This window comes from Cherax quadricarinatus, chromosome 14 (genome assembly GCF_038502225.1).
Source record: "Cherax quadricarinatus isolate ZL_2023a chromosome 14, ASM3850222v1, whole genome shotgun sequence".
Classification (NCBI taxonomy): Eukaryota; Metazoa; Arthropoda; class Malacostraca; order Decapoda; family Parastacidae; genus Cherax; species Cherax quadricarinatus.
This window is the reverse complement of record NC_091305.1, coordinates 6,650,161-6,671,464: the sequence shown is the minus strand read 5'-3', so window position 1 is coordinate 6,671,464 and position 21,304 is coordinate 6,650,161. Positions and strand designations below refer to the sequence as shown.

Genomic DNA, 21,304 nt, shown 5'->3' with positions numbered 1-21,304 from the left:
ATAAAAATTACAAATAATATAATAATAATAATGATAATAATAATAATATAATAATAATATGAATAATAATATGAATAATAATAATAATAGTAAAATACAATAATAATAGTAATATGTATAATAATAATACATATATAATAATAATGTACTACATATAATAATTATAATAACAGACGGCTTCAAAAGGCCGTCACTAGATGGCAGTGTTTACCACAACAAAGAGGGAGCGGTTGTGGCCGCCTCCACCTGTTACATAATGACATATTTTATTCATTCTAGAGTATATATCATGTTTCTATGTTATTCATATTGTTTGTTATGTCATACTAGATGAACTGTGATAGATAAATAAGCAGTATAGAAGATATTAGCAAAATTATTCATGAAGTATTTTGCCCGGTCTCCAGACACTCTCTCGTCCACCGCCGACACCGCCCATACCACTACATGAATGACATATTTTATTCATTTTTGAGTACATATCAAGTTTCTATGTTATTTATATTGTTTATTATGTCATATTAGATGAAGTGAGATAGATAAATAAGCTGTAGAGTTGATATTAGCGAAATTATTGAAGTACAGAATTCCACTGGAACGGATTAATTGCATTTCAATTAATTTAAATGAGGAAAATTGATTCTGCAAACGAGCAAATCCAGTTGCAAGTAGAGGTTCCACTGTATTATCCAAGTGCCAAACAATCAACCAACAATGAATATCCAGAAACACATTAACATCATAAGTTATAGTCTCTCAATTTAAAGAATGACAAACTTGCAGCCTTAAGATACATCTTTAACAGAGCCAGAAAAAATGTTTAAATAAATGATACTTTAAAAACAAAATTACATTAGTAACCACATTAATAATACCCTTTTATGCTTTTGTGTAGCTGCAGCAACACACCAATATTAGTGTAACATGAAAACTTTGGTGAGTGTTAGTGACTATGAAACTGAGGCACACAGAATCTTGCCCCAAAATGCTCTTGACTACTACCGATCTGGAGCCATGCAAGAAGTTACTCTTCAAGAAAACAAGGAGGCATTCAATGGGTATGTTTAATTTGCATAAGCAGTTCTGTCCTAAGTACACCAATGAATAAATCCTTAAAAGTATTCAGACAAATTATAAATAATGATATACAAATGTGAAAGAATAGTATATTAACTTTTTGCAGATGGTATATTCGGCCAAGGGTCTTAAGAGATGTGTCCAAGAGCAGCCTTTCTACCACCATACTAGGACACAAAGTCAGTGTTCCATATGGCATAGCACCAACAGCTATGCAAAGAATGGCCCATCCAGATGGGGAAATTGCCAATGCAAGAGGTAGGGTGGAACAATACTATACTTTTAACTTAAGTGTCCAACATTCCTGTGTTAATCAAGTTAGGCAAACATTTTTTCACTAAAGTTATATACAGTGTAACAATACAGAATTTATTTTTATCACAACATTATTGCAACTAGCCAGTATCAATAAATGCACTAGCCATTAAGTATTTACCATACCTATACTGTTTGAGCAGAAGTCAAAAGACACTTTTGCACCCCTCATACACCCCATGCCTTTAAACCGTAGCAGACCCAGAAATGGAAATTTATTTGGGGCAAAATTTATTATACTGTAATTACTATATCTGTTCTTACAAATTGAAAGAACCTGCTTTTCTAACTGGAACTATGAAAAGAAAATTTAAATCAAAGGTTTAATGGCATGTTAAGATTGGTGATAATTATCACCTGTCATCAGCAGTACAGTATGTTTTTTTTCAATTTATATATGAAAATTATTATTTTTTTTTTCAATCTCATTTTTTATTTTCAATGCACACTATTTTGCTACAATAATAGGTGTGTTTCAAAATGTTTCAGTACTTGTACAGTGAACCCTTTCATTAATCAACTAATAAGGGGAGGGGGGCATACAATATTGTTGATTGTCTGAAACTCCCAGATTACAAAATTAATTTTTCATGATTGTCCAGTGATCTTCTGAACTAGCGGTCTCATCCACTGATGCAAAAGGCAACCAAACACTGTAGTCTGTAGTACAATACTGTACAGTATAGTAACTGAAGATTATTGAATCAGTTTGAAATACAGTGGTACCTCGGGATACGAACTTAATTCATTCCAGAAGTCTGTTCGAGTGCCGATACCGAACAAATATTTCCCATAAGGTATAATGTAAATTAGATTAATCCATTTCAGACCCCCAAAAATACACTTACAAAAGCATTTACATAAATACACTTACATAATTGTTTGAGTTTTAACCCTTTGACTGTTGGAAGCCCATTTCTGAAACTGTCATTCTATGTCGCAAATTTTTTTGGAAAAAAAAAAAATTCTTATGAAATGATAGAGAATCTTTTCCCAATGGTAATGACACCAAAAGTTCGAAATTTGATCAAAAACTTATGGAATTACACTCCAGTGAAGTTGGTGATCTTGGCGATATATACGCATCAGCAATCTCACAAACTTTGAGCCCTATTTTCGGCCAATTCCATTGTTCCAAGTACAAGAAACCACTCATCTACTGATTTCAACTACCCAATGAAGTGGTCAGAAACTGGCAATTTGGCCAATTTCACGCAAATTAAAAAAGATGCCAATTTCAAAATAGGGTCCTGAATAAACAAAGCAGACATTCTTGACACTAAAATAACATATCCTCTGTTCATTAGTCACGTCCCCAGGCCCCTCTATTACTCTTGCTTTCTATTTCGATTTTTTATTCATAAATAGAAGATTTACAGTTATGCAGACTACTGCATTATTGTTGACGTGTATTGGACGTGTGGTGTGATTTGCTTACTCTTGAACATTGGTAAAAATCGAACATTTCCGCTACTTTGAGCTCAAATTCAAGGTCGTTTTCATCTTGAAATTAATCAAAATCATCTCTACTTCTGTACTATGTTTTCCATTCTATCAAATGAGACCAAGAAAATGAGAACACAACCATAAATACTATATGAAAATACACCTCAAAGTCGGCATTTTAATTCAGAGGTTTTTTTTTTCCTCATTATGCACTTTGTGCCGCACAATTTTGTTTATACAGTGCACATTGACCACACAGACCCATTCTCTCACATGTGGGCCTACCAATTTCTCCTGCTTGATTTGAAGTTGCTAGAATTACTGAGTATATATACATACGTCCAAAACACTGGCTCGTAAGACGTATATATATGGCCGAAACAATCAAGGGTTAAGCTGTTCGTATCCCGGGGTACCACTGTAATAAGAAATACTTTGTAACTGACCATTTATTTATTAGCTACCTTTCTTATTGTACTTATGATTATTGTTAGCTGCATAAGAAATCCTAGTTAACCCTTAAACGGCCCAAACGTATATATACATTCTTACACGTAGCGCCCCAAACGTATTTATACATTTTATTTTTCCTGCCTTCAAATTTGGCACGATTGGCCTGAGATGCCTTGTCAGCATAGAATGGGTCCTAACACTCAGTGTGTGCAGTATTAAAAAAATCTGGGACCACTTAGTACCTTCTGGGAGAGCCAGTTAAATTGAGCGCCAGCTAGAGCAAACAGTGCGGCAAACACCAAGGATTCACTGATGTAATGTCATATCAACACTCCTCTTTTAAGAGGAAAGTGATGTTAACCCCAAGATTAGGGTCTGTATCTCTGTATCTCTGTCTATCTCTATCTCTGTCTTCCTCTGTCTATCTCTGCCTATCTCTGTCTATATCTGTCTCTCTCTTTCTGTGTCTATCTCTGTCTCACAGGTACACATAAATACAAGTATACATAGTGTAAATTACCTAGGATAACCCAAAAAATCCAGACAAAGTGCTATACTCTGCTTGAAGATATGAGTAAAGGTGATGATGCAGTCTTGTGGCTCTCTCTGAGACAGAGAGCTAGACGGATAGACAGCTAGACAGGGAGCTTGACAAACACAGACATGTTTATGTACCAGTAAAAGTAGGCCTTAGACAAGGATGTGTGATGTCACAGTGGTTGTTTAATATATTTATGGATGGGGTTGTAAGAGAAGTAAATGCGAGGGTCTTGGCAAGAGGCGTGGAGTTAAAAGATAAAGAATCACACAGAAAGTGGGAGTTGTCACAGCTGCTCTTTGCTGATGACACTGTGCTCTTGGGAGATTCTGGAGAGAAGTTGCAGAGATTGGTGGATGAATTTGGTAGGGTGTGCAAAAGAAGAAAATTAAAGGTGAATACAGGAAAGAGTAAGGTTATGAGGATAACAAAAAGATTAGGTGATGAAAGATTGAATATCAGATTGGAGGGAGAGAGTATGGAGGAGGTGAACGTATTCAGATATTTGGGAGTGGACGTGTCAGCGGATGGGTCTATGAAAGATGAGGTGAATCATAGAATTGATGAGGGAAAAAGAGTGAGTGGTGCACTTAGGAGTCTGTGGAGACAAAGAACTTTGTCCTTGGAGGCAAAGAGGGGAATGTATGAGAGTATAGTTTTACCAACGCTCTTATATGGGTGTGAAGCGTGGGTGATGAATGTTGCAGCGAGGAGAAGGCTGGAGGCAGTGGAGATGTCATGTCTGAGGGCAATGTGTGGTGTGAATATAATGCAGAGAATTCGTAGTTTGGAAGTTAGGAGGAGGTGCGGGATTACCAAAACTGTTGTCCAGAGGGCTGAGGAAGGGTTGTTGAGGTGGTTCGGACATGTAGAGAGAATGGAGCGAAACAGAATGACTTCAAGAGTGTATCAGTCTGTAGTGGAAGGAAGGCGGGGTAGGGGTCGGCCTAGGAAGGGTTGGAGGGAGGGGGTAAAGGAGGTTTTGTGTGCGAGGGGCTTGGACTTCCAGCAGGCATGCGTGAGCGTGTTTGATAGGAGTGAATGGAGACAAATGGTTTTTAATACTTGACGTGCTGTTGGAGTGTGAGCAAAGTAACATTTATGAAGGGATTCAGGGAAACCGGCAGGCCGGACTTGAGTCCTGGAGATGGGAAGTACAGTGCCTGCACTCTGAAGGAGGGGTGTTAATGTTGCAGTTTAAAAACTGTAGTGTAAAGCACCCTTCTGGCAAGACAGTGATGGAGTGAATGATGGTGAAAGTTTTTCTTTTTCGGGCCACCCTGCCTTGGTGGGAATCGGCCGGTGTGATAATAAAAAAAAAAAAACAAAGTGAGGGCGATGTTCATCAAATATCACCTCTAATCTTTTCTTATCTGTTGCACCCTCCCCTACCCTCATGTATGCCCATCAAATGTCAGCTCTTATCAGATGTTATTTCATCTTATCATGTCACTGTCAGGGGTGGACTTTGTTTTTCATGCTTCAAGGGAACTTATTATTACCTATTATTATTATTATGCATTATTCTTCTCTTCCTCCTCCTCCTCCTCCTCCTCCTCCTCCTCCTCCTTCTCCCCCTCCATCTCCTCCTCCTCCTTCTCCCCCTCCTCCTCCATCTCCTCCTCCTCCTTTTCCTCCTTCTCCTATTCATCTTTCTCCTTCTCCTTCTCCTCCTCCTCATTGTTATTATATACTTCCACATATCCAAAACATTGTTGGGACATATGAATACTTTGTATATATTCCAAGACAATAGTAAATGGCTAAGGCAAGTGTAAATGTCCACCTGTTAGTGTGTCTGTGACAATTTGAGTACAATTTCAGTACCTAATACTAGTGTCAGAACAAAGATTGGTTATGAAATGACAAGAACTACTACAAATTGTATTTATCAGAACATAAAAATTACATAAAATAATATGAAAAATAGAAAACAAGGTACATCGGCAACACCTCTGCAAGCAGCAGGACTCGGCTGTCACACGAGCATCCAGTGCCAACTTCTCGGCCTCATATCTCGGTAAGTACTGACCCTAATTTTTTTTTATTCTAAAACATGTCAAAAAGTGTGTTCTTTTTCTTCTACAATTTTTTTTTTTCAAAATATTCGGGGCGCTGCGCGAACGAACGTATATATACACTGTATACGTTTGGACCATTTAAGGGTTAACCCTTTGAGGGTCCGTCCCGTAGATCTACGGCTTTACGTTCAGGGTCCAAACCGTAGATCTACGTCATGAGCTCAGCTCACTCTGATAAACTGTGAGTGGTACATTTGGGCCTAGATATGAGAGAATACATCTATGTGGTATGTGTACACCACATAAAACAGATCCTGCAGCACGCTGTGTATGAGAGAAAAAAACTGAAATCATGATTTTTCGATTAAAACAGCGACTTTGCAGCATTTTTTCGTATGTTTTTTATAGTTCTATTTGCGATTTCTTGGTCTCATTTGATAGAATGGAAGACATATTACAGAAATAGAGATGATTTTGATTGGTTTTCGCACTGGAAATGGCTTGAAACTGAGCTCAAAGTAACAGAAATGTTAAATTTTTGCCGATATTCAAGAGTAAACAAACGACCTCACACGTCTAATACACGCCAGCTGGTGGGTCTAATATGCATTCACAAATATGGTGATGATATTTATACAATTATTACAGTATTGCATAACAGTAAATCTTCTATTTTTTGGTGTGAATAAAAATTCATTATGTGAATAAAAAATAAAAATGGAATTTATTTGTAAAGCCTCAAAACGTAACTAATGAACAGAGGAAATGTTAGTTTAGTTCCAGGAATACCTACATTGTTTATTCTGGACCCTATTTTGAAATTTTAATATTTTGAACTTTATGTTAAATTGGCCAAATTAACAATTTCCAATCACTTTAATTTGTAGTTGAAACAGTTGACTTGGCGATTTCTTGTGCTCAATCGATAGAATAGAAGTAATACTAGTGAAATAGCTAAGAATTTGGTTGACTGGAATAATGTAATTGGCCTAAAATGGGAGTCAAAGTCGGCAAAATCGCCGATTCGTAAATATCGCTGACACATCAAAATTCACGATAGCATAATTTCGTCAATTTTCCATCAAATTTCGTACTTTTTGTTTTATTACCTTCACAAAAAGATTCTCTACCATTTCATAAGAAAAAATAACAAATTTTTTTTTTTGAAAATTATTGGACACTGGGGCACCACTTCAGATTTGGGCCTTGGACCCTGAAGGGGTTAATAGTGATGTTTAGATCTTTTGTAACATTTAAGCATTAATATTAATTTGCCTGAAATGCAATGAATAATTAGTGGCTTTTTGTGTCTTATTACATTTATATCTACAAAATTTGCACCACATAAATAAAAACTGTATTGTACTGTATTTCCTGGATAATAAAATAAAATCAAGAATGATTGGTCGTGGTTTACAATGTCCATTGTGGGGGTTTAGGGGACCTTACCTGTCCTCAGGAAAATTGGCAAAACTTTAATATTTCCACTACTCTGAGCCCAATTTCAAGCTGTGTTTGGTACTCAAACCAACCAAAATCATCTCTATTTCAATAGGTTGTCTTACATTCTATCAAATACCAAGAAACACTCAATAAAACCATAGAAAACAACTCAAAGTTATTTTAAACCAAACATATACACCTACCATCCGACTTATGACCTGCTCGACTTACGACCACTCGACTTACGACCGTGTTTTTTATGCCAAATTTCTGGGAAATAAACAAGTGTTTGTATTGTACACAGTGTTTATCCTAAACCTTACAGTATAAAATACAGTACTAACAGCATAAAAAGTAAAGTAAAACATGAAATACCAAAATAAAACAATAAAATAAAGTCATTACAAAAATGTTTTGTTGATATTCAGTAGTAAAGTTCGACTTACAACCATTTCGACTTACGACCGGTTTCTCGGAACCGAACTCGGTTGTAAGTCGGATGGTAGGTGTAGTCAGTTTTGCTTTTCCCATCATGCACTGCATGAGGATTTCTTTTTATACTGCACACACTCACTGCACAAACCATTTTCTAATATCTAGGCCAAAATTTACCACTCACAGCTTACCTAGGTGAGCTGAGCTTGTGACATAGAACTACATGAGGGACCCCGGCCTCAATGACGGCCAGTGAGAGGGTTAACACAAGTTGCATCAGTAATTGACAGAAGCACACTAAAAGTTTTTCAAAGAAATAACTTAGGTGAACGAATGGTTCTTAAGAATAATACAATTAAAAGTCCTGTACAGTAAAAGGCTCTAAGGCTTATTGTTTGCAGATGATACAATTTGTATAGTGCCATTCATCAATGACAACGAACCTCCATGCCAATGTAAACCAAGTTTTCCAGACTGCCATAGAAAAAAATGCAACACTCAAAGTCAGAGTCCTGGAGGTGCGAAGTACAGTACCTCCACTCTGAAGAATGGGTGGGAATGTTGCAGTTCAGAGCGTCATTTGATGTGTGATATCTGCACACTTTTAGTAAGACAGCTATTGTATGAAAGATGAATGTGTTTCCTTCAATGGGTCACTGTACCACAAGGTAGTAGGTTGGTAGAGAGCAACCACTTAGGGAGCTGTTACTGCCCTTTCAGATGAGTGTGAAATGTAAGCCTGGTGTGGCAGGATTGCTGATGATTTCTGTCTCATGAACATGTATGATGATAGGCAAATCTTACAAACTTCTATTCACATTCAGTATCTTTACTTGTCTGCTTCTTAGTACAGTAGTTCTTAATCCTGTAATATTTCCTGTTCAATCTTGAGACCTGGTCTGAGTGGGAAATGACCATTGTAGAAAAAAAAAATCCACTATGGGGATGAGAAGACTGGCAGGTACAGTTCAGTAGCACTTATGTTTCACAATTAGCAGATAGATGATCAAGCCTTCATAACTCCTTGTGCTGAATACCTAACAGGGGCTTAGTACTTCACAAAATACAACCCTCCGGTATGAAAAGAGCAAAACAATAAAAAAAAAAATGGAGAAGAGTATAAAATGCAACAAAACCATCCTACAGAGCAGAAGATGAATGTAAGGAACCCAAGGATAATCAAGTTTGCAGCATCATAGTCAAAGAATCAGAAAATGTTACCATAGTTTCAATAAATAAATAAATAATAATAATAAAAAAAAGGCTGGATAATTAGTACTTTCAAACCAAAGATATACTAGTCCAGTGAAGATTCTCCAAATCATCTGTATTCTCTAGACTGGGATATTACTGGATTAACACAGAAGATTGCTAATAAAATGTTATTTGATGGAAAACTTGCGGAATTATGCTCTCACGAAGTTAGTGGTCTCGACGATGTTAACGCATCGGCGATTTCGCCCACTTTGAGCCCCATTTTCAGCCAATTCCTGTGTACTAGTCGACAAAAATCATATTTATTTCGCTAGAACTCCATTTTTTCTATCGAATGAGTACACGAAACCATCCATTTACCAATTTTAACTATCCAATAAAGTGGTTAGAAATTGGCAAGTTTGCCAATTTCACACAAATTTCAGAAGATGCCAATTTCCAAATAGGGTCCAGAATAAATAATACAGACATTCCTGGCACTAAAATAACAAGTTCTCTGTTTGTTAGTCACGTCCCCAGGCCCCTCTTACATTTCTTTTGCTTTCCACTTTGAATTTTTATTCTCACAAAAAATAAAAGATTTACTGTTATGCAGACTACTGCATTAGTGTAGAAATGGAATAAATAATATCAGTGCACTTGTGAAAGAATATTAGACTCACCAGTTGACATGTATTGGATACTTGGCAGGATTTGTTTACTTTTGAACTTTGGTAAAAATCGAACATTTCTGCTACTCTGAGCTCAATTTCAAGGTACTTTTCATTGTGAAACCAATCAAAATTATCTCAATTTCTGAAATATGTCTTCCATTCTATAAAATGAGACCACAACCATAAATACCATACGAAAATACAAAGCCACTGTTTTAATCCAAAAACACGGTCAAAGTTTTTTTCTCGTTACACATTACACGTTACTGCGCACACTGACCACATAGACCCATTCTTTCATATGTAGGCCTACCAGCTTTCTCTCGCTAGATTTGAAGGTGCTAGAATTTAGGCGTTCTAGTACGTCAATAACCCTGGGGCGTAAGCCATACTGGTACGTCAGAAACCCTGAAAGGGGTTAATCAGCAAATTTAAAATGACTATTTGTTTCCTTTAACACTTTCAGTGGCCGGCACTGATTCCAGGGTCCCTCGTGTAGATTTCTGTCATGAGCTCAGGTCTCTCAGATAAGCTGTGAGCAGTAAAATTTAGCCTAGATATGAAAGAATGGGTCTATGCAGTGAATATACACAGTGTAAAAAAAAAAATCCTGCCCCAAGCAATGCATGATGGGAAAAGCAAAACCGACCATGTGTTTGGTTGAAAATAAAGATTTTGAGAGTTTTCTAGGATATTTTTTTTATTGGCTGTTTTTTGGCATCATTTGACAGAATTGAAGACATATTACTGAAACAGAGATGATTTTGGTTGATTTTAAGAGCAAAAGTAGCTTGAAATTGAGCTCAAAAGCAGAAATATTAGACGTTACAGATTTTCCTGGGGACGGGTAAGGACCCCTACGCCCCTGTCTCATTTATGGGTTTTTAATAGGTCTGATTCAATTACTGAGATGCTGTAATAAAGTTGGTAGAATTACCGACAATATGTAAAGTAAAAGGACACAAGTGCAACTAATGTGACATTTTATTGTGGAAACATTTCGCTCTCTAGGAGCTTTATCAAGCCAAGTATTGTTTGTAATGGCTTGATAAAGCTCCTGGAGAGCGAAACGTTGCCATAATAAAATGTCACATTAGTTGCACTTGTGTCCTTTTACTTTACATACTGAGATGCTGTAAACCATGACCAATCATTCCTAGTTATAATTTATTTTCCAAGAAGAGAGTAAATCTTCAATTTTTGTGTGATTAACAATTCAAAATGGAAGGCAACTGTAATATAGGAGGGGCCTGGGAACATGATTAATGACCAAAGGATATGTTTTAGTATCAGGAATATCTACATTCTTTATTTTGGACTGACTCTTGTGCATTTTATAGGGTAGCTGAAATTGTTGAATGGGCAGTTTCTCATGCTCAATTCATAGAACAGAAGGCATACTAGCAAAACAGCTAAGAATCTGATCGAGTAATGGAACTGGTTTAAAATTCAGTAGACCCTTATATCACACTGTCGTTACGTTTCTGAAAATGCAGTGCTTGATAAATCCGTGTTAGATAAACTGAAGAACTTGTGGGAAAAATAGGGTTACGTTCCTTGGACCCCACAAAAAAAAAAAAAACTTTTTTTTTTAGGCATCCAGATCTTACAAAAATAAAAATGTTGTTTTTGTTGCTTAAGACTACAAATGCAACAATATTATTTACCTTAAATTGTAGTGCTGGTGTAGGTCAGTGATTATGAAGAGAGTGGAGATGCATGGTGTGGCCCTACTGGGCTGAGGTGGATGGTTGTCAGAAGTAGTGGATGGTTAAGGTTCTGGTACTAAAGTTGATGGTTGTATTGGAGTGTGCATAAATTCTATAATGGATCTCTGGCTTCTTTTACTCTACAGTACATTATATAGCTGACGGTAAGGCATCATCAGCTGCTCTAGACCCCATTTCAAAGCACTGCTTCTAGATTGGTCAGTGTCCTCTTCAGTGAAAAAGTCTGTTAGTTTAGCAACAACATGGAACTGCTCACATAACTGCTGCAATGTTAACTTTTTTTCTTGAAGTTCTTCATCTTCTTCTATCTTGCTCCCTTGTATCTGTGCACCGAGTTCTGCCAACATTTCCTCTGGATTCATGTCTTCTTCTTCATCATCATCATCCTCATCTTCTAAGAACTCATTCACATCTTCCTGTATATCTTCAAAGTCATCATCTGGTAATCTCCTTGCCAGCTGAACAATTTTCTGAACCTAGCTCTCAAGCAAGGGAAAGCCAGTGTAAGAATTAACTACAGAAGCCAGTAACTTTCCCCAGCCTGCATTTAATGTTGACTGGGACACTTCATTCCATGCACTTCTAGCACAGCTGATGGCATCTGCAATGTTTAATTTATTCCAGAAGCTTGGTACTGTACTGCCAGGTTGGAGTCAGTCCAAATTTTTTCCCCTTTCACAAATCGAACCGTTTTAAGTTAATTTTATGAAGTGTTATATGAAATTATGCTGCAATTTTTCAATAGTGTAATAATCAAAATGTGCCAAATAAATCTGTGTAATATAAGGGTCTACTGTAGAACTCAAAGTGGGCAAAATCGTCAATGCGTAAATTGCACTGAAAATGCTAACTGTATGCCTGTGTAATTCCACAAATTTTCCATCAAATTTCATACTTTTGGTGTCGTTACCCTTAGAAAAAGATTCTCTACAATTTCAGAATTTTTTTTTAAATGTGGACACTAAGAAAAACATTTAATATGGGGTCTGGACAGTTAAAGGGTTACACATTAGCATAAATGAAACAGGTTTATACATTTAGTATAGGATGAAGGTGAAGGAAAAAGTAGGACCTCTGAAAATTGGGAATGGACAGCTGACTGATAACGAACTGGAAATGTGCTCCTTATTTAACGACTATTTTTTGTAAGTTTTTACACAGGAAGATGTAAATGAGATTCCAGTAATTAACAATTATTTAGTTCCTGATGAATTTAAGTTAACTAATATTACTGTCACGAGGGACATGGTTATTAAACAGATAGACAAACTGAAGCAAAATAAGTCCCCGGGACCCGATGAGCTGTTTTCCAGGGTACTTAAGGAATGCAAGATGGAGCTTAGTCAGCCATTAACGAGTGTATTCAATGTGTCCATCCTTACCGGTGTTGTGCCAGAGTTGTGGAAGATGGCTAATGTGGTTCCTATATTCAAATCAGGGGATAAGTCCACTCCTTCAAATTACCGTCCAATAAGCCTGACATCTATAGTGGGCAAGTTATTAGAATCAATTATAGCTGACATTATCAGAAGTCACCTTGAAGAGCATAACTTGATAAATGAATCTCAGCATGGATTCACGAGAGGTCGTTCCTGCCTGACAAACTTACTGACGTTCTTCAATAGAACATTTGAGGCAGTTGACAGTGATAAGGAATATGATATTGTTTATTTGGATTTTAGTAAAGCTTTCGATAGAGTACCTCACAAGAGACTCTTAAGAAAAGTGGCAGCTCATGGTATAGGAGGTAAAGTTCTAGCATGGATTGAGGCATGGCTTACCAATAGAAAGCAGAGAGTTACCATTAATGGAGTGAAATCTGAATGGGGATTAGTCACTAGTGGCGTTCCACAAGGATCAGTTTTACATTAATGACCTTGATGAAGGGATTACGAGTGACATGAGTAAATTTGCTGATGATACAAAGATAGGCCGTATAATTCACTCTGAGGAGGATATCAATGAACTCCAGGACGATTTGGACAAATTAATGTCTTGGTCTGAAAAATGGCAGATGAAGTTCAATGTGGATAAGTGTAAGGTACTTGCCCTTGGTAATGAAAATAACCCTCGAAGCTATAATCTAGGTGAAGTAGAGCTTGATCATACAGAATGTGAAAAAGACTTGGGAGTCATGGTAAGCAGAAATCTAAAGCCAAGACAGCAGTGCCTTAGTGTGCACAACAAGGCCAACAGATTACTTGGATTTATTTCAAGAAGTATAAGTAACAGAAGTCCAAAAGTTATTTTACAGCTCTATACATCACTAGTGAGGCCTCATTTAGATTATGCTGCTCAGTTTTGGTCTCCTTACTACAGGATGGACATAGACTCATTAGAGAGCATACAGAGAAGAATGACTAAAATGATTTACTGTGTAAGGAACCTCCCGTATGAAGATAGACTTAAAGCCTTAAATCTCCACTCTCCGGAGAGGCGTAGAATGAGAGGAGATATCATTGAAGTGTATAAGTGGATGACAGGCATAAACAAGGGAGATATTAATAAAGGACTGAGGGTGTCGAACCAGGTAAGAACCAGAAATAATGGATATAAGTTGGATAAATTTAGATTTAGAAAGGACATAGGTAAGTACTGGTTTTCTAACAGAGTTGTAGATGTGTGGAACAGTCTTCCTAGTGGGGTGATAGAGGCTAGGACCTTGGGTAGCTTTAAGAAGAGACTGGACAAATATATGAGTGGGAGGGGCTGGGTTTGATTGGTGTCATGGGGTACGGGAGTTATTTCTTGGGTGGCTTTAGGTAGAGATCGTTTTGATAAGGACCTGCCTCGTATGGGCCAGTAGGCCTTCTGCAGTGTTCCTACATTCTTATGTTCTTATTACTGCACTACAAATAACAAAAAAAGGCACAATACCATGACTGGAACGATACACAAATAACCCGCACATAGAAGAGATCACGTCAGAGATCACAGCCATCCTATTGACTGGTCTTCTGCTAAAACTGTCTTCCCTACTTTTAACTTTAACAGTCGCCGTCTGGTTGAACCCTCTCTAATACACAACTTTCCTTGTATGAATCTTAATCCTGGCTTAGTCTCTGTAAGTGCCTTCCTCTCCCACTACATTGTAAACTGCTCCAAACTTCAGAACACCCATGACTTAACCTGATTCCTCCTTTTTTCTTCTTCTCCCTCTTTCCTTTTTTCTCCTCTAGGTTGTCTTTCTTTCTTCTGTCTCGTGTTTCTGTTCCTTCATTATTTACTTCATCACTTCCGTTTCCCCCCCACCTCTGTGTACTTGCTCTCCCTCTGTGGGCACCTAGCTCCCTTGCAGTGCTCCCCTTTCTTTGTATTTGACTGGCTCCTCCTCCTTACTCCCCACTACTACCACTACCACTACCTCTACTACTACTACTACTACTACTTCTACTACTACTACTTCTACTACTACTTCTACTACTACTTCTACTACTACTACTACTACTTCTACTACTACTACTACTTCTACTACTACTACTTCTACTACTACTTCTACTACTACTACTTCTACTACTACTACTACTACTACTTCTACTACTACTACTTCTACTACTACTTCTACTACTACTACTTCTACTACTTCTACTACTACTACTTCTACTACTACTTCTACTACTACTACTTCTACTACTACTACTTCTACTACTTCTACTACTACTACTACTTCTACTACTACTTCTACTACTACTTCTACTACTTCTACCACCACTACTACTACTTCTACTACTACTACTACTACTACTACTACCACCACCACTACCTCTTCCTGCCTATATACAGTGGACCCCCGCATAACGATTACCTCCGAATGCGACCAATTATGTAAGTGTATTTATGTAAGTGCGTTTGTACGTGTATGTTTGGGGGTCTGAAATGGACTAATCTACTTCACAATATTCCTTATGGGAACAAATTCGGTCAGTACTGGCACCTGAACATACTTCTGGAGTGAAAAAATATCGTTAACCGGGGGTCCACTGTATACCCGTCCTGCTCCACTTCTCGTTAGTGTGACTGTAATTGGTCCAAGTCGGACCGAAACGTCGTTGTAAGCGCCTCTCTTCTATGTGCAGGTTATTTGTGTACTGTACTACGAAGATTGTTACAGTACTACCATTTCCAAAGTCATAAATTTTAGAATTTTACTGGAACTGTAGAGCTAATTATGAAGGTCTAAGAATTGAAGGCTGTCAGGATTACTATTTCATAACAGATCTGTGATGTTTCTGGGAAGATATCTGGGATACTTGAAATTGAAGTCACAGGATTTTCAGATGAAGGTCTACTGCTATGACACACATTCTTCTTGGCTATTTTTTTTTTTTTTAATATTTCATGCAAGCAAAGTTGTTGCATGTACTTTGATTTCTCCCTACGTAATTTTTCATACATCAAACAAAATTCATTAGCTTTTGTTCTGTCACAAAGGAACATTGCTCTAGCACTTTGATTAATTCACCTGAGAACTCAATTAACTTGTTAATAGCAGGGCTGTGGAGTTGAAGTCAGAAGCAGTTCTTGGGTTACTGGAGTCAGTCAGTAAAAATGTACCAACTCTGACTCCTAATAAATTTAAATTGTATAAAATATAAATTAAATACACGTACTTTAACCTGGAAAAGGAATGGTAATGTACATAACTGAGTTCATTTCTTTTAAAATGGTATTTACTAAGTTGTTTTAAGTGTTCAATTGCTTTTTACTCTTTTGTAGTTTTAACTTTGAATTCTCTTTAGTAATATCAAAGGATGTACTTCAGATTTTTGAAGTAGAGAAAGAAGTTTCTGACTCGGATTTTCTTTTACAGTTTCTTTCTTTTACATCCTATTACTTTATAATGGATAGTCTTTTTATAAAAATATAACCTCATTGTTTCCATTTTTCAAGTTTTGTCCTTTGTGAAGTGGTGAATGGTTTTGAAAACCAACAAGTTGAAGAATTGAGACACTTGTGCAACACATGGGAATCTTTACTGAAGAAACGTTTTGCCACACAGTGGCTTCATCAGTCCAATACAAAGTAGAAATGGGTAAGAAGAGGAAGAGTTCGAGGTAATCAGTCCCTCAACCTGGAATCGATGTGTTCAGTCCAGGCTGAGGGACTGATTACTTCGAACTCCTCCTCTCCTTACCCATTTCTACTTTGTATTGGACTGACGAAGCCACTGTGTGGCAAAACGTTTCTTCAATAAAGATTCCCATGTGTTGCACAAGTGTCTCAATTCTTCAAGGTTACTGAGTGTTTATAATTGCTTTAATAAATAAAATAAAGCCAGAATGACATAGCTATTATTATTACCAAAGTTGGAAAACATTTTAAAAAGATTATACTTTTAAAACACTATAACGTGTACTTCATGAAAAATGGTATGGTAATACAGAGATGAAGAAAAAGACACTTGTGTACAGTTTAGGACATTTATTAGAGGAAATATTTTACCACAAGCAGCTTTTTTAGTCCTAATACGGAGATAACTAAGAAATCAGTATATACAGTGGCAGGAGTCAGATGGCAAGCTGCATGAGGGGGTATTAGTAGTAGCAGTAATACAGTAGTGGCGAGGTGAGTTGGGTTGAGAAGGACCTGTCAACATCCTATTACAGCAGTCCCCAGAAAGGGTAATATGTTAGTTAGCAATTTCGATATAGTGTAACTTCTGGATTTTTGATGGACAGTGTTACTGACAGCAATTAGTGCAGCCTTTATAGACTTTTGCCATCACAAGTCTTTTTCCTTAATGACTATTCTAGACACACTGAATTTCAAGGGGTATCCAACACCATCCCTGTGTTGGATATGAGTTTCTACACTCGTCACGGTTGCTTGAAATAGGGAACACAAAAATGCCTGCAACAGTAATGACTGTAGAAACATGTGTATCCAACGCAGGGACAATGTTGGACTCCTCATGAAATTCAGTGAGGCTAGATTAGTCTTTAATCCTTAAACTGTCCAAATGTAGATCTACGTCTACTTGCGCAGCGCCCCGAACATAGATCTACTTTTTTTTTAACATAAGAAAGCACGTAAAATCAGAGCATTACACGAGTGAATGTAGATCTGCGTTTGGACAGTTTAACCCTTTCAGGGTCGACAGGCCCTCTCAGAGACTTGTTCTCAGGGTCAGCCAAATTTCAAAAAAAAAAAAAATCTTATGAGAATTTTTTCCCGATCATAATGACACCAAAAATATGAAATTTGATGGAAAACTTACAGAATTATGCTCTCACGAAGTTAGTGGTCTCGACGATGTTTACGCATCGGCAATTTTGCCCACTTTGAGCCCTATTTTCAACCAATTCCAGTGTACTTGTCGACAAAAATCATAACTATTTCGCTAGAACTCCATTTTTTCTATCGAATGAGTACAAGAAACCACCCATTTACCGATTTCAACTATCCAATACAGTGGTCAGAATTTAGCAATTTTGCCAATTTCACACAAATTTCAAAAGATGCCAATTTCCGAATAGGGTCCAGAATAAACAAGAAAGACATTCCTGGCACTAAAATAACATTTCCTCTGTTCATTAGTCACGTCCCCAGGCCCCTCTTACATTCTTTTGCTTTCCACTTTGAATTTTTATTCTCACAAAAAATAGAAGATTTACTGATATGCAGACTACTGCATTGGTGTAGAAATGGCATAAATATTATCAGTGCACTCGTGAAAGAATATTAGACTCTCCAGTTGACGTGTATTGGACACACAGCATGATTTGTTTACTACTGAACTTTGGTAAAAATCAAACATTTCTGCTACTTTGAGTGCAATTTCAAGGTAGTTTTCTTTGTAAAACCAGTCAAAATCATCTCAATTTCTGTAATATGTCTTCCATTCTATAAAATGAGACCAGGAAAACTAAAATACAACAATAAATACCATACAAAAATACAGTGCAAAGTCGCTGTTTTAATCCAAAAACATGGTCAAAGTTTTTTTTTATTATGCACTGTGTGCTGCAGAATTTTTTTATACCACGCACACTGACCACATAGACCCATTCTTTCATATGTAGGCCTACCAACTTTCTCTCACTAGATTTGAGGGCGCTAGAATTTAGGCGTACTAGTACGTCAAAAACCCTGGTGCGTAAGCCATACTAGTACGGCTGAAACCCTGAAAGGGTTAAAGGTTAAAGAAGATTTACAACAGCTACAGTATATAAAGGCTGCCCTAATCGCTGTCAGTAACACTATCCATAAAAAAATCTGAAAGTTCCACCACAAATATCCAAATCCCTAGTCAACAGGTTATTACCCATTCTGGGGACTGCTGTAACATGATGTTGACAGGTCCCTTGCAATCAAACCCATCTCACCACTACTGTACTACTACTACCAGCCCTCACGTAGCTCACCACCTGACTCCTGCCACCCTATATTGTATACTGGTTTCTTAGTTATCTCTGTATTAGGACTGAAAAAGCCACTCGTGGCTTAACGTTTCCTCTAATAAATGTCCTAAACTGTACGTAAGTTTCTTTTTTTCCACACATACTTTGTATTCAGCAGCTCTAAAGCTGAAAAAGATATATTTACAGCTTTAAACTTTTTACATAATTTCACTGAACTAACTTTTATTTAAGCATAGTGTAATTTACTTTATTGTTGCAACAGCAGCTGGAAAAATTGGAACAGCCTTCACCCTGAGTACCATTGCAACATCCAGCATTGAAGAGATAGCTGAATATGCACCTGACACTCTTCGCTTTTTCCAGCTATATATATACAAAGACAGGTAGATACAAGACAATGATAAGTTATACCTACTCAGGCCAAAAATGCCCTATATAAAACATATATCACACGATGATACTACTGTACCACAAATTGGTAAATTACCATTAAAGCCTCTATAAAATCATATTTTCATGAAGATTATGACATCATTAAGTCCTCTTGGGGCACAATGTATAATTTATTAATCCTTTTTGAGGTACATTATTGTATTAGAACTGGTTAAATCACAAATTATTTGCAATAATATGCACAGTAATTAACCTTTACACTGTTTCCCACGCAGATAAGATTTCGTTCAGATTTTTAACCCCGGAGGGTTAGCCACCCAGGATAACCCAAGAAAGTCAGTGCATCATCGAGGACTGTCTAACTTATTTCCATTGGGGTCCTTAATCTTGTCCCCCAGGATGCGACCCACACCAGTCGACTAACACCCAGGTACACAGGTACCTATTTACTGCTAGGTGAACAGGACAACAGGTGTAAGGAAACGTGTCGAAGTGTTTCCACCCGCCGGGAATTGAACCCAGGCCCTCCATGTGTGAAGCGGGAGCTTTAGCCACCAGACCACCATGTCTGTGATGACATTGTCACTTGAGTAGATCTACATTTTAAACACAGCACTTTCAAATATGCTGTGAGTGATACATTTTTGGCCTAGACATGAGAGAATGGGTCTGTGCAGTGAGTGTGTACATTATAAAAAGAAAGTCCTATCCCATGCAGTACATGATGGGAAATGTGGTGGTTCCACTAAGTTTTTAAAGAAATTATCAAAATACCTTTAACTACCCACAAAAGGACAATATAATTTATTAATAAATCACTAGTGCCTATAGCAAACTTTGATCTGTGAGCACCCACATACTGAATGATCAGGTTATCAACCAAGAAGCCTGGTCAGAGTGAACCACTAATGTAGGAAATCTAATCACAAGGTAGATATTGCTTAAGCATGATCCCAGAATATAAACTGTCAAAATATCACTAGAAAATTTCAGTTACACTATTCATGAATTACTGCCCAGAAACAAATCCTCAATTTTATTAAACTAAATACAGTGGACCCCCGCATAGCGACCTTAATCCGTGCAAGAGGGCTGGCTGTTATGCGAAATGTTCGCTATGTGAATGAATTTTCCCCATAAGAAATAATGGAAATCAAATTAATCCGTGCAAGACACCCAAAAGTTTGAAAAAAAAATTTTTACCACATGAAATATACATTTTCCTACACACAAAGAGAAGGATACATGCACAATAGTAGAGTAGTACATGCACAATATATATTGTGCATGTACTACTCTACTAAATGAAGAATAAATGACACTTACCTTTATTGAAGATGCAGCAATGACTGATGAGACACTGTGTCCTGGGAGTGCCTTTTCCTCCTGAGTACTGTAGGTCCTGTTTGGTATTTTCTTCCAGAACAGGCCTTATCACACTGTGTATGTCACTACGATTCTTAAATCTCTCAAACCAACCTTTACTGGCTCTAAATTCACCAATATGAGCACTAGTTCCAGGCATTTTCCCTGTTCACCTGGGTGTTAGTCGACTGGTGTGGGTTGCATCCTGGGAGACAAGATTAAGGACCCCAATGGAAATAAGTTAGACAGTCTTCGATGACACTGACTTTTTTGGGCTATCCTGGGTGGCAAATCCTCTGGGGTTAATTGTTTCTTGGTATTCTCAATAAGCCACACCAACAACGGTGCTACAGCAGCAGCAGCAGCAGCTGACGATGTTACAGCAGCAGCAGACGATGCTACAGCAGCAGCAGCAGCAGACGATGCTACAGCAGCAACAGACGATGCTACAGCAGCAGCAGACGATGCTACAGCAGCAACTGACGATGTTACAGCAGCAGCAGACGATGCTACAGCAGCAGCAGCAGCAGACGATGCTACAGCAGCAGCAGCAGCTGACGGTGGAACAGCAGCAACAGACGATGCTACAGCAGCAACAGACGATGCTACAGCAGCAGCAGACGATGCTACAGCAGCAGCAGATGATGCTACAGCAGCAGCAGACGGTACTACAGCAGCAGGAGCAGCTGACGGTGGTACAGCAGCAGCAGCTGACAGTGCAGCAGCAGCTGACGGTGATACAGCAGCAGCAGCAGCTGTACCACCAATAGTAGCGATGGTTGATTGGGGTTTATTATACAACCTGGCCAGCTCGGAGACACGCACTCCACTTTCATACTTATCAATGATCTTTTTCTTC

The 21,304-nt window shown here is 37.7% G+C and overlaps 2 protein-coding genes across 4 annotated transcripts in view; one reads left to right on the top strand and one right to left on the bottom strand.

The window, feature by feature from the left end:
• SA1 (stromal antigen) overlaps positions 1-3,929 on the bottom strand; it is a 219,519-nt gene extending 215,590 nt beyond the window's left edge. For 2 of the 3 annotated variants that reach the window (XM_070084815.1, XM_053786269.2), the window contains exon 1: positions 3,812-3,929. The gene's annotated coding sequence lies outside the window, so the exon portion shown is untranslated. Of the gene's footprint in view, positions 1-3,533; positions 3,553-3,811 lie in introns of those variants that run through there. The other variant, XM_070084818.1, reaches the window with a different exon arrangement.
• LOC128695588 (Hydroxyacid oxidase) overlaps positions 1-21,304 on the top strand; it is a 52,209-nt gene that overhangs the window by 14,104 nt on the left and 16,801 nt on the right. Inside the window, 3 exon segments of the mRNA XM_070084819.1 lie at positions 896-1,058; positions 1,184-1,335; positions 18,950-19,070. Coding sequence (XP_069940920.1) covers positions 925-1,058; positions 1,184-1,335; positions 18,950-19,070 — 407 coding nt within the window. The 5' untranslated portion in view covers positions 896-924.